Consider the following 13,257-nt stretch of genomic DNA (forward strand, 5'->3'; position numbering starts at 1 on the left):
CTGTCCTGCAGCCCAGAGACCCTCCCCTTGTGGACAGAAGCCAGGGCAGAGGGCAGGGTCCAGAGGTGACCGTGGCCGGGGACAGCGGGCAGCCGAGGCCAGGCCGAGCCACCCAGGCCCCGCTTCGCCCGGGGCGCCCTGGCCGGCAGACAGGGCGTCCTCACCAGCGGTCCGACAGGGGCAGCGGCAGCTGGGGCTTGGGCAGTTTGAGCTGCTGCTCGCGCACGGCGTAGGCCAGCACCTGGCGGTCCGAGAGGTGGGGGTAGGGCTGGGTGCCCAGCTCGAAGAGCTCCCACAGGGCCACGCCCAGCGACCTGGGGGGGAGGCCAGGCTTAGGGACGGCCCCGGGGGCGCAGCTCAGGGCAGGCCCCACTGCCACCCGCTGCCCTTTGGGACGGCTCCCTGCTCATTCAGTCGGTGCCCGGGATGCGCCACCCGCCAGGCCTGAGCCAGCGCCCGCGGGGCCAAGGCAGGTAAACCCAGACTGGGCTTGCACAGGCTCACGCCCGTCCGTTTGCCCATTCATTCGTTCACTCGTTCCTTCAGCACACGCTGAAAACCACACACGACGAGGTGCGGGCGCTGCCCTGTGGGGCGGCAGGGGTCCAGGGGCAGGTCGTGCCTGCGGGGGCACCGGGGAGGGCTTCCTGGAAGGGGTGGCAGCTGCCCAAGGCGGCAAGGCTGGGGGAGAACGGGCAGGGGTGGCACAGCATGCAGGGTGGGGAGAAGAGAACGGGGTTCCCTGTGGACGGCGGCTTCACCCGCCTTGGGGCCCCCAGCTCTCCCGGGAGGTGAGGTGAACGCAGACGTGCAGAGCTGGCCACACCCGTGTCCCTGAGGCCCCACGTGGGCTGGGTGGGGGGGGGCAGGGCCAAGGAGGGACAGAGACCAGAGACGGCTGGGGGCGTCGGGGGAGGGCCCAGGAACGCTCCAGGCTGCGCCCGTCAGGAGCGGAGGTGGTGGCTGTGGCCTCGTGAGCCCCCAGGGCCACCTCGGCCCCTGACCCCTGACCCCTGGCGGCCACAGGGTGGGGACCGAGGGCCTGTCCCGGGCTGCAGGGGCCCAGGAAGGGCGCAGACCAGGGGGGCTCCCAGGCTGCCGCAGGGGAGAGGCCCAGCCCCCCCCCCCCGCCTCCTCCCCTCCCCCGAGACCCGAAACAAGGGCCGGATCATGCCCCAGAGCCCCCAGGGAAACGCCTGCCTGCCCCCTGCTGGTCCCGGCGCTTCTGAGCCTAACTGTGCGTTGGCCCTTATGTTTGTGGGTGTCGGCCCAGGGGACCCCAACCCTGCCAAGGGCAGCCCCGGGCCCCGAGCGGCATCTGCTGTGACTGCAGGGCGACTCCAGAACGCCCAGGGGACCCCTGCGCCCACCAACGCCCACCAACACGCCGGCCCACCCCCCACCCCGGCCGGGGAGCCCCCAGCTTTGCGGGCCCCGCGCCCACCGCGCAGCCTCCAGCGCCCACCGCGCGGCCCCTGCACCCACCATGCAGCCCCCAGCCCCCGCCGCGCGGCCCCCAATGCCCACCGCGTGGCCCCCAACGCCCACCGCGCGGCCCCTGTGCCCACCATGCGGCTCCTGCACCCACCATGCAGCCCCCAGCCCCCGCCGCGCGGCCCCTGCGCCCACCACGCAGCCCCCAGCCCCCGCCGCGCGGCCCCCGCACGCACCACACGTTGCTGGCCTTGGTCTGGTCCACCACGAGCAGGTTGCCGTGCACCTCGTCCACGAGCTCGGGCGCGATCCAGCGCAGCGGCACCCACAGCTGGTCGGCCGTCACCAGGTAGTCCTCCTGCGGCACGCGGGCGGTCAGCGCGGGGCCGCGCCCGGCGGCGGGGGCAGGGGCGCCCGGGGGCCGCTCACCCTGTATCTGCAGCGGGACAGCCCGTAGTCGCCGATCTTCACCGTCAGGTCGGCCGCCAGCAGGCAGTTCCGCAGGGCCAGGTCGCTGGGGGCGGGAGGCGGGGTCAGCGGGCGCCGGGGTCAGCGGGCCCCGGGGGCCCTGCTCAGCACCCCTGCCGCCGCCCGCCTCCGGGCTCGGGGCGTCTGGGAGGCCGCCTGCCCTGCCCTTTGCCCAGCCCCCCGCCTGCTCCCAGCTCGGGCCGGGACCCCAGCCTCACTGAGCAGAGGAGGCCTGGCCCGGCCGGCGCGGGTCCCACCCGACCCGCCTCTCCCTGGACAGTGCGCTGACCTGAATTCCCCCACAGCCGCCACCCTCAGTGCCCCCGAGGGTCCCCAGGGCCGGCAGCCAGCGTCCACTTTCAGGGGCGCTGGCACTGTCACACAGGGCCGGGGACCGGCCCTCCTCCCGGCCCAGGACAGGCGTGAGGTCGGCGTGTGGGTGACCCGCCACCCCCTCTGGTCCAGCCGCCGGCCGCAGGCTGCTGGCTTCCGCCCCCGCCTGCCTGGTGGGCACGTGGGCATTTGGGGGCGCCAGGCCCCGGGGCCAAGGGGGCGATGCACACCCGCCTTATGGCCCCCGCGTCGGGGGTCTGGGGACTCTGGGGGGCGGGCCCAGCTCGTGCTCCCCCCGGGGGAGGCCTGCCGTGCGCCGAGGGCGCGGGGCCGGGGGCGCCGCCGGGGCGGGCGGAAGGGGCGTGCGGGGCGGCCAGGGGCTGGGGGCGCGGGGCGGGCGGGAGGCTGGGGGCCGCCCTCTTCAACAAAATCACTGATGCTGGAGTCGCTGTGCCATCACTCGGCAGCACCAGGATGTTGTCGAGGAGGACGGCCCGGCTGGCGGGGCCGCGCCTCCGTCTCCGCGGCTTCCGGCAAGTTCCCCCGCGTTCCCCCGGCCGCGGCCCCTGCACCCTCACTGCGGGGAGGGGACCCAGGCCTGCCATGGGGGGCTCCATCTCCTCCCCCCGCTAAGCCCGAGCCCCCCGAGCTCCCTCGTCGGTGCCATCCCCTCCCGCGGCCCACCCGCTGAGTCCCCGCCCCGCGTGCTCGAGGGCCCCTGCCCCCTTCCGCGGCGGCCCTGCCCAGCCCAGGCCTCACCTGTGCCCTCACCTGTGCACGTAGCTGTGGCTGTGCAGGTGCAGGACGCCGCAGGCCACCTCGCAGGCCATGCGCTGCAAGGTCAGCGGGTCGGGCGCCGCCGCCTCGGCCGCCCGGCAGCTCCGCAGGTAGCCCTTGAGGTCCCCCTGCGGGGGGGGGGGGGGGAGGGCACACCACCGTCACCTGTCGCCATGACAACGCTGCCCCCAGGAGCACGCCTGCCACGGTCCTGCACCCCCCACGATCCACGGCGACCCCACAGGCCTGGGGGGCCGGGGCCCAAGAATCAGAGCAGCCTCGGCTCTCTGGGGGCGCTGCCCCAGCAGGGACCCCGGAGACGGCGACCCCAGGGTCAGCCGGCCGCACCCCAAGCTCTGCAGCCCCGGAGGTCACCGCGGCAGCCTGCGTCCCGCAGCGGAGGTTGCAGGGCGGCCTTGTGAGGGCGGCAGCTCGGCCGGGACCTGGCGCCCTGTGCTCCGGGGGCGCAGAGGGCGCCCGGGAATGCAGCTACAACGTGAGGCATGGAGCCGGCAGCGAGTGGGGAGGGAGCCCCCCGGCCGCCCGGGGCCCCCCGTACTCCCCGCTAATGCCACCATCACGTTCCGCAGAGACACAGGCCTCTTGTAAGAGGGGGGGCAGGTCCCGGGACCCTGCTGTAGGGGGTGACGAGCCCATGGCGGGGGCTGGCTCCCGGCCTCCTCCCTTCCTCCCCGAGGCGGCTTGTGCAGGGGATGGTGGAGGGGCGCGGCCCCCTCAGCAGACGGGGTCCCACTCACCAGCGGGCAGAACTCCATGACCAGCAGGTAGGGGGTCACCTCCGCGCACTGGGCCAGGCACTGGAGCAGGTTGGTGTGCTGCAGGGCCCTGGGGGCGACGGGCGGTGTAGGCGGGCAGGGGGAGGGGAGGCCGGCCCCTCAGGGGCGGGGCAGGGGGAGGGGGAGAGGCGGCCCCCCCCAGGGGCAGGAGGGATGGGGCAGGGGAGGGGCAGGGTCCTCCAGGGCCAGGGCCCCTGGGGCCTCGTAGGCGGGCAGGGGAGGGGAGGGGCAGGGGAGAGGAGGGGTGGGCTCGCGGGAGGCGGAGCCGGGTGGGCTGCACAGAGCTCCCTTTGTCTCCAGGGCCCACTGCCCCCAGGGCAGCCCCACCCTCTCTGCCCCCCACCTGCCAGCTCTGGAGGGCCCGTCTGTCCCCCCCCCGGCCGGCAGGTGCGGGGCCGCGCACCTGTAGGGCTGCGCCTCCTCCAGGAACTGCGCCTGCTCCTGCACGCTGGCGCTGGCCGTCAGCTCCCTCACCACCACCTGCGCGCTGCCGGCGCCCGAGTGCACCTCGCCCAGGAACACCTGCCGGCCACGGCGTCACCGCGCGCCCGCCCCCTCCCCTCCCCAGGCACCCAAGACAGGCCGTTTCTCTCTCAGTGCCTCGGTTTATCCGTCTGCAAAATGGGTTCTGGATCCCTCCCCAGGGACACGTCTGGTGTCACATCGGGAGCCGTTTGTGTTCGGCTTCCCCAAGTGCCCCAGCTGCTCTCGGCTCTCTAGGGGTCCGCGGTGAAGAAGAGAGAACCCGGGGCCCTGCCAGGCCGGGGTCAGGGGAGAAGCAGGCCCAAGATGACCCCGTCCCGCCCCAACAGGCGCCCCCCAGCAGCTCGCACGCCAGGACCCACGAGAAGGGGCTGCGCCAGCCCGAGCAGCCCGACGAGGAGGGCCCAGGGCAGGGGTCCCAGGAGCACACTCCCCCCAGCACCCCCAGGACGGCCACTCACCTTCCCGAACCAGCCGTGGCCGATCTCCTTCAGGTAGAGGAGGCTGTGCCGGCCCAGGTCTGCGGACTTGAGGAGCTGGACTGGGACGGGGCAGGGGGCTCAGGACCCCGGCTCCCCTCCCTCCCCTCCCCCCACCCGGCCCCTCCAGGGGCTGCCTGCGTGGCTGCTCTGGGGGCCACCCTGAGCCCCGGCGCCAGCAAGGGGCAACGCCTGGGGGCGGCCATCAGGAGCCTCCCGGGGGCAGGGGCGGCCGTGGCCCAGGAGAGCCCCGGGTCTGCAGGGCCCACCCGGGCATCTTCCGGGCAAGTCTGGGAAAGGGGTGCCCAGAGCCGCAGGGACAGGCAGGGTGGGCAAGAGATGGAGGCCAGAGCCAGGAGCCCCCGGCCGGGCACCGCTGGGCAGGCAGAATGGCCAGGCAGAGGCTGTGCCATGGAGGAGGCCCTGGCGCAGCCTGTCCCCGCCCCGGCCCCTCCCCACCCGCCCCGCCCCTCACCCCTGCCGCAGGCTGGCATCCCGGCGCCAGGCGACCAAAGGCCCTTTGTTGGGGGCTGCTTGGCACAGCCCTGTACTGGGCACACTGGGCCCATTCTCCCTGCAAGCAGGAGGGGGAGTCAGCGGAGGAAGGGCCAGGCTGGTTGGGGCCCCCGAGCCCACTCACGGAGGCATTCCCCAAATTCTCTCCCACGCAGGCTGCCCGGAAGCCGGGGCAGGGGGGTTGAAAGCAGTGGGGAGGGGGCTGGGTGCTGGGACGGCACGGGGCAGGGGCCGGAGACCCCCAGGAAAGGCCCCCGGGGCCCCGTGGTCAGGGTCCCTCCTCCTGGGCCCAGCCTGTCTGCACCCCCTCTCCAGCCCTGGGGTCCGTGAGCGCTCAGAGGTGGTCGAGGGGCTCGTGGAGGCAGAAGCCATGGAGGAACCCCCAGCCCCACGGGGGACTGCGCTGGCCGGGGCGGGCCGAGGGTCGCCCAAGGGGGCAGTGCTTGCAGAGGCCCCGGCCCTCCCCCGGCTGACCTCTCAGCATCACCCCAGCCCCCCTCCCCCGAGACAGGGCACACCCAGAAACGCAGAGGCTGCACCGGCCTCCGCGGCGTCCCTGGCCCCGAAGGGCAGAGCCCCTGGGCGGTGGCCGGCCCCCCCATTGTCCAGCGGGGCCCAGCCGGCCCCCCCATCCAGGAAGCCCGGGGACTCGGCCGGCAGGACACGGGGGACTCAGCCCAAGTTCTGCCACCTGCGTCCCCCCCTTCTGGGGAGCAGGTGTGGTGGGAACGCCCTGCCCCCGTCTGTGCTGGGCCCCGCACCCCAGCCCGTGCGGAAGGCGGGGTTCTTGCATAGGAAGGCAGGGAGCAGAGCAGCTTGGGATACCTGTGGGGGCTTGCTCAGAGCCCCCAGGGGCCCCCCAACTCAGCTCCCTGGCCCACCCCTGCCCCCCTCATTTCTTGGCAGGTGCTCAGATCAGCAGCCCAAGCCCCCCACACCACCGGGCCCCAGAACGGAACTGGGGGTCCTGCCACGGGGGCATCCGGCATCTCCCTGTCTGCCTGGTCAGAGCGGGGGGCGGGGGTACGTGGCAGAGGGCAGGCTGTGGCCGGGGGAGAAGCCCCTGTACCTCTGAGCCCTTCTCGGTCCCGCCTGTGCGGGGAAAGGCCCCGCCCACCTCGAGGCCCCACCCGCCGCTGCCCCCGCGTGGGTGGGCTGCGCCCTGCGCACACAATGGGGCCTGTGTCCCTGCGCCGCGGGGGCGGGAATCGGGGTCGGGCACCTGGGGGTGCCTGTGGGTGGCCCCCCCACCAGGGAGCCGGGCAGCCCCGCCCCGGGGCCCACCCTTGGGGGCGAGGATGGCTGGGTCCGGGGTGCAGCCCTCCCCAGGCCCACTCACCTGAGCGCCCCGGCTGCTTGGCCATGGGCAGGGAGACCTCGGTGAGCGGCAGGATGTACACGTCGGGCCCGCTGGGCGCCGCGGCCGCCGGGGACCCCTGGGCCGAGCCGTCGGCCGCGTACTCGTCCCCCTCGGCATTCTCGAACTCCTGCGGGGCAGCACCGCCCCCTGAGCTCTCCAGCCTCCCGGGCTCCCGCTGGGGGCTGGCGGGAGGTGGGACAAGGGCAGTGCCCCTCCCCCCAGCACCCGGCCGCTGCCCCCCCCCCCCGAGGGGTCCTGACCCAGAGGAGCAGCCCCCAGAGCGAGAGCGCGGAGGCCAGCCCCCAGCGCAGCCCAGAGCCCACCGCGCACGCCCTGCCAGGCTCCGGCCCGGGCCAGCCCCCGGGGGCAGGTGGCTGCAGGCAGGGCTGGGAGCAGAGGGCCCAGGCGAGGGGCTGAGGCCTGCAGCGGCCCCCCAAGACCTCGTGGCACCCCAGCAGGGCGCAGACGCCTGAGGGACCGCTGGGGAGTGGGAGAGGGGCTCCACCCCCACCCGCCCCGACGTCATCGCAACTAAGTGCCCCCCGCCTCCCCGACAAGGAGCCGGGCACTGCTGCACCCCCCACCCTCCGCCCGGGCAGCCACCGCCCACGCCCACCCCCCCAGCGCCCCCAGACTCCTCAGGAGCCACCGCCGCCCGGCTCGCATCCCTAAACGGGAAGCCCAAGTCTCCGGGGCTTGCTTAGAGCAGCGGTACCCCAAAAACAAGTCCCTTCCCCGGACAGGCCCTCCCCGGGCATTGCTTCCTCAGCTGCGCAGAGGGGGAGTCCCCCGCTGCCCAGCCTGTCGGGGAGGACGACCCACCGGACCGCGGGCCCCTCCCCAGGGTCAGGAAGAGCCTCTGCCCCCGCCCCCCACCTGGGGCCGCCCCCACCCACCGCCCGGCCCTCGGGGGAGGGTCCCGCCCGTACCTGGGCAGGCTGCCCGGGGGGCGCCCGGACGCGCGCGGCGGCGCGGCCCAGCAGGTAGGCCAGCGTGAGCATGGCTGCCTGCCGCGCCCCAGCGCCGCTCCGGGAGGCGCCCGCGTGGCCTGGCCGCCCTCTGGCGCTGGAATGTTCCGGGCACGGAGTTCTCAGGCCGTGAGGGGGCATGGGTAGGAGGGGCCGCCGCCGGCCCGCGCCGGGGCCTCCTTCTCCAGGGCCCCCCCTCGCCGTGCGCCCTGCAGCTCTGGTCCAGGGCCCCCGACGGGGGCCAGGAAGAAGCACCCCGGCGGGGGCCACAGCCCCCCACAATGCTCTGTGCACCAAGGGCTGGGTCCCCCGCGGCCTCCAACTGTGACATGGCGTGGGGAGGGTGGTGTGTCTCAGGCTGCCTCCCTAAAGTGGGGGCTGGGGTGGGTCCCCCAGGAGAGCAGGTGGCCCCAATGGAGAGGCCCCCAAAATGCATCTGGGGCCTCTGGGCTCCGGTGCACAGGCTCCTCCCACCCAGACTGTGGGGGACAGGGGCGCCCCCACCTCTCGGGACAGGAGCCTGCCCTCCGCCCCCCAGCGGGGCGTGTGAATGGCCGGGGGCAGCTGGCTGCACGTGGGCAGGGGGCAGCCCCCGGGCGCTCGGAGCTGCCTGCCCAGTTCCTCCCATGGAGCGCAGTAGGGCAGCTGTGGGCACGTGGCCTTTGGGGTGGGGCAAATTGCACCCCAGGAGACGCCCAGGAGACCCCCCAGCAGCTCTAGAATCCAGCAGGGGTAACCGCCCGGGGCCCGCCGTCCACCTGCGCCCCCAGTGCCACCTGCCCCCCGCTGTCAGCGGCCGCCGGGCCTCGAGCACCTGCCCCAGGTCTTCCCCGGGGCAGGAGCAGCCTGGACGGAGGCAGTTCCAGGCAGGAGGTGGTTTCGGGAAGCTTCCATGTCCCCTAGTGGATTTGAATGTGGGGGATTTGGGGGTCCCCTGTGGGGGGGAGAGCTCCTCCTCTGCAGGAAGTCAGGGACTCTGGGAGCCACGCAGGCTCGGGAGGCCCCGTGACCCCTGGTCCACAGCACCTGGAGCCCCTGAAGTGGGGGAGCAGCGGCCGAGGGCTCCCGAGAGCCGCAGGGGAGCCTGGGACGGCAGGTCGCGGGCCGAGGACGGGGCCAGCTCACCTTGAACCCGATGCCACCCTTCTTGCAGCACAGGCAGGCCAGCATGAGGACGACGACGGCCAGCAGCCCCGAGAAGGACACGGCCACCACGGCGAGCGACGACGGCCAGGAGAGCTCGCTGAGCGGGGCGCCGTCTGCGGGAGGTCAGCGGTTACGGCGGGGGGCAGCGTCCTCACCGCGGGGCCCACCCCAGGGACCCCCGGCCCCGACACTCGCCGCCCCGGGGCCCGGACCCGAGAGGCCAGCCAGGACCCGCGGGGCCTGCAGTGCCGCGATCCGCCGCTGGGCGCCGCTGTGGCCGCACGCGGGGCCGTGGGTCTGGCAAAGCGCGTCCCCAGCCCTCCCGGCTCCCCGGCGGCCCGGGGCGGGGGTCTCGTCACCGCCTGGACTCCCGTCCGCCACCGCCCTCTGTGGCCGCCCCGCGGCTTGCTGTGGCCGAGGCTGCGGGTGCTGCAGGGGCAGAGGTCCAAGGCGATGGGGGGACGGGGGACACAGGCCGTGCCAAGTGGGGGGCGCCGGCGGCTGCGGTGCGGGGCCCTGCCCTGTGCTGAAGCCCCTCTGGAGTCGCCCACGGGCCCCTCCGGCTGGCTCCAGCCCCTCCTCGCTACCCGACACCACCAGACGCAGGTGGGGAAACCGGGACACCGAGGACACACAGTGAGCCAGAGACCGGCTCCCAGGTGAGGGCTCTGAGCAGCCCCCTCATGAGCCCCTGCAGGACGGCCCACCCCCAGGTCCACCCCCCAGTCCACGCCTCTTCCGCAGCATTTCTGTCCCGCCAGGCAGGGGGACCGAGGCTCAGACACGGCAGGGTCAGGCTGGGGCAGCACCGGCCGTGCTCCGGGGGCTGCTCCACCAGGGAGCCAAGGCCTCCAGCCGGGGTGGACACCCTGGAGGGCTGCCTGGAGGAGGTGTGGCAGGGATGGAGGGCCTGCCTGGGCCCAGCGGTCCCACCAGCACACAGAGGGGAGGGGTCACAGCAGCCCGGGATGGGCTGGGGGTCCACGGGGAGCAGGGCCAGCAGCCGGCAAAACCAAGCCAGCCACGCGGGAGGGGGCCACGTGCCCGTCCCAGGTGCGTGAGCTCGCGCTTCGGGTGGTGGTTTCCGGGGGTACCCGCAGGCCCATGTACGCGACAGCACCTGCACCGTGTAAGACACACGCCGTCCAGCCCGCAGCGCGAGCCCCCCAGCTCCCCGCACTGCCAAGAAAGGCCAGGCGTGAGCCGCCCCCTCCCGCCCTCCGCGCCGCGCTCAGCCTCCCACCTGGGAGCCCCGGGGCCTTTCCTGCCGGGCGCACGAGCCACACGGGGCCCCGGGCAGCTCCCCTGGACCTTCAGGGTCCACCCAGGAGGCAGCAGGCACGACAGCCCATCACCTGCCCAGCTGCCCTCAGTGTCGCCCTCAGTCTCCACCCTCAGCCTCCACCTTCAGTCTCCGCTCCCAGCCTCCACCCTCAGTCAGTGTTGGCCCCAGCCTCCACCCTCAGCCTCCACCCTCAGCCTCGCCTTCATGAGCTGAGGCCCTGGCACGCCCATGCGCCCAGCGGTTACCACCGCCCCCTCCCCAGCGTGATGGCGCTGAGCCCACGGGGACGGAGCAGGGTCCTCCGAGCAGGCGGAGGCGTGGGGCGGGGGGACCCAGCGCCGACGGGGGCTGCCCAGGGGCCCCAAGATGCTGGAGCACCTGATCGGGGCACCCGGGCACCGAGCCCCTGCTCAACCAGCACAGCACACACGCACGTGCAACACCGCCGCACACGTGCACACACCCACACCCACGTGTGAGTTGCAGGTGTGCCCACGTGTGCAAGCACACACCCCCAGACACACCCGTGTGTGTGGACACACCCACCAGCCCTATGCAACGCACACATAAGCACACGCTTGCACGCTTGCACACACACTGTCCATCCTCTGCGCGCACGTGCGCGGGCACAAGTCCCTCGCCCCCGCCTGCCTCCAGCCGGCGAGGAGGTGCCCCCCACCCGGCTTGGCAGCCGAGGGGCCGGGGCTACGGCTGGGGGGGCTTATGGCCCCCGCCCCCCGTGCTCGCCGTCCCAGCCGCGGGCCCTGGGAGGGGAGCCCCGGCCCCCCGGATCCGCGCCCCTGAGGGCGCCGCCGTCTGGTGGACCCCCGCCACTGCCCGTGCACGCCTCCTCCCTCATTCCGTCCTTACGACGACAGCGGCGAGCGCGACCGTCCCCAAGCCCTGTTGGCAGCACGTCCACTGCCCCGGGGCCAGAAGCCCACCCAGGACGAGCCGGGGTGGACGGCGCGGGCCGGGCGGCCCTGGGGTGAGCTGGGGACGCGGGGCCACAGGTATCAGCACGCGGGAGCGGAGGACGCTGAGGGCGGCGGGGACACACGGGCGGGGGGCGGGGGGTCCCCGCGGTGAAGAAGGAAACGCGCCGAGGCTGAGCGGCCGGCTTCACCCCGCGCGGGCAGTGCGGGTCCAGAAGGGGAGCGGGAGATGCCATGTGCAGGGCCACGCGCAGGGCAGAACCCGTTATCGAGAGCGCACGCGTGCCAGACAGGCAAGCACCGGCGTGGAGGCGTGTGCTCAGTGTGTGCGTGGATACACGCGTGTGCCCATGTGCTCATACATCTGCACACACGTGTCTCCCCGCTCTGCCCGCCGGGAAACCCGGCGCGGGGACCCCCGGGAGCTGACGCCCTCTCCCCTCCCTGCACCACCAGGGTCCGCCGCCAGCCCGAGGTCACTGCACCCCCATGTGGGTGGGAGTGCAACCCGCCCCCCCAGGAAGCCCCCGCCTGGGATGATGGAAGGTGCAAAGGCCTCGCTGCTTGAGAAACTTCTAGGAAGCCCATCTGCGCGACCCGGGGGTGCCCAGAGCCCCGACAGCCTCCAAGGCTGCTCCCCAAACGCCCCGGTGCCCAGGCCAGAACCAGAGCGTGCAGTGCCCTCAGCTAGCGTATTTTGGGGTGATGAGAAAGTACCGAAACTAGAGAGAGCGCGTGCGGCTGCACAACGTGGGAACAGCACAGCCTGGGGACTGCGCGCTTTAAAGCAGTTCATTGCAAGCTATTGTTTCTTTTTTAGATTAAAAAAAACTGGGGAGTGGATGTGACTCAAGCAGTTAAGCACCCACTTCCCACATGGGAGGTCCCGGGTTCAGGTCCTAGCTCCCCCTTAAAAATAACAAGCAAAACAAATGAAAAAAGCAACTCCAGGGGAGCAGGGGTGGCTCATGGTTGAGCACCGACTTCCCACACACGAGGTCCCAGGTTCAATCCCCGCCCCCAGCACCTCAAAAGCAATATTTTTTTTGGAAACCAAATTTGGGTAAAAAGCGCGCTTGCCACGTAGGGACGCTACTGCCTTCTAAATGCACATAGCTGCTGCTATGACTTAGAGCAAATTGCATCACAACGCTGCCCGCGTGCTTAGATCAAAAGCCCGAGTGTCCTAGCCCACGCTGCGGGAGTGCCGACGGCTGCGCCTCTTCTGAGCTCCAAGTTCAGTGAGGACACGTGGTGGCTCCACGGGGAGGGGGGCGTTACACCACGGGAACCAGCAAGCTACAAAGACCCAGCTCAGCAGCACACCCCGGCACAATCACCCTCCCATGTCCTGGTAGCTTCTGAGTGCCTGAGACGGAGCTGCAGGTCTCAGTGGACCCCAGCTCTGGGGACCCGAGAAGAGACAGAATGTCCCCTGAGTTTACCAGCTGTCCCCACACCCCGGGTTCGAGGTCCCAGCCGCTGGCCCCGCAGCACCTCCCGGGGCTGCCTGGCAGGGTGCTCGCCCAGGGCACCAGGCACGAAGGGCACCTTCCTGGCAGGTTTTTAAGCCACTTTCCTTCCACTGCGCGGGCAGCACGGGCAGACGGCCCAGCGCGGGGACGGGCTCCCCCGGCCCGTCGCCCCCTCTCCAGAGCCCCCACCCCTCCCGCCGCGCAGGGGCTTCCGAGGATGCGCAGCCTCACCTGTGGGGCAGGGGGGTCGTTTCCGAGGGCTTTACGGAAACCCGTGCCCTTCGCCGCGCTCTGGGCTTCCACGGTCAGTGGCAGCGCCCCGGGCCAGCGGCGCAGAGCGTGGCCCCTTGACCCGCACCGCGGGGGGCGCAGCCCCGCAACCAGCAGTGCACGGAGGCCTGGCGCCCGGCGACCTCGCCCTTTCAGCGGCTCCCTGCCCCCTCCCCGGGCGCCGACGGCACCGGCCCCCGGCGGGGAGACCCTCCCGCGCCCACTGGGGAGGGGCCCCAGGCCCACCGTGCACGGCCCCGCCCCCTGCGCTTTCTTCCCTAGTTTTTTTGGAGATTCCGGATTTGAACCTGGGCCTCGTGGGGGAAGCAGGAGCTCACCGCCGAGCCCCCCAGCACCCCTCAAGCCTGAAGTCCAGCAACATCCTCTCGGACCCCCGGCACTTGGCCGCCGCCCCCCCAGCCCCGCTCTGGGGGCCCCGGGGTCTCGGGCGGCCAGGAGGACCCTCTCCAGACCCCCGGCCTCTGCTTCTGGCCCCGTCCGCAGCCCCCTGCCCTGCTGGGCACCCGCGGG

At 73.0% G+C, this 13,257-nt stretch overlaps 1 protein-coding gene across 4 annotated transcripts in view; it reads right to left on the reverse strand.

Annotated features, from left to right (window-relative positions):
- Window positions 1–13,257, reverse strand: part of AATK (apoptosis associated tyrosine kinase) — a 29,883-nt gene that overhangs the window by 4,970 nt on the left and 11,656 nt on the right. Inside the window, exons 2-10 of one of the 4 annotated variants that reach the window (XM_058284858.2) lie at window positions 8,741–8,874; window positions 6,627–6,774; window positions 4,754–4,833; window positions 4,213–4,331; window positions 3,771–3,858; window positions 3,007–3,140; window positions 1,864–1,948; window positions 1,671–1,792; window positions 165–314 (exon numbers count right to left, since the gene is read on the reverse strand). In XM_058284858.2, coding sequence (XP_058140841.1) covers window positions 165–314; window positions 1,671–1,792; window positions 1,864–1,948; window positions 3,007–3,140; window positions 3,771–3,858; window positions 4,213–4,331; window positions 4,754–4,833; window positions 6,627–6,774; window positions 8,741–8,874 — 1,060 coding nt within the window. Of the gene's footprint in view, window positions 1–164; window positions 315–1,670; window positions 1,793–1,863; window positions 1,949–2,994; window positions 3,141–3,770; window positions 3,859–4,212; window positions 4,332–4,753; window positions 4,834–6,626; window positions 6,775–7,576; window positions 8,875–13,257 lie in introns of those variants that run through there. The other 3 variants (XM_058284857.2, XM_058284856.2, XM_058284859.2) reach the window with 3 other exon arrangements.

Source organism: Dasypus novemcinctus, chromosome 21 (genome assembly GCF_030445035.2).
Source record: "Dasypus novemcinctus isolate mDasNov1 chromosome 21, mDasNov1.1.hap2, whole genome shotgun sequence".
NCBI classification, from domain to species: domain Eukaryota; kingdom Metazoa; phylum Chordata; class Mammalia; order Cingulata; family Dasypodidae; genus Dasypus; species Dasypus novemcinctus.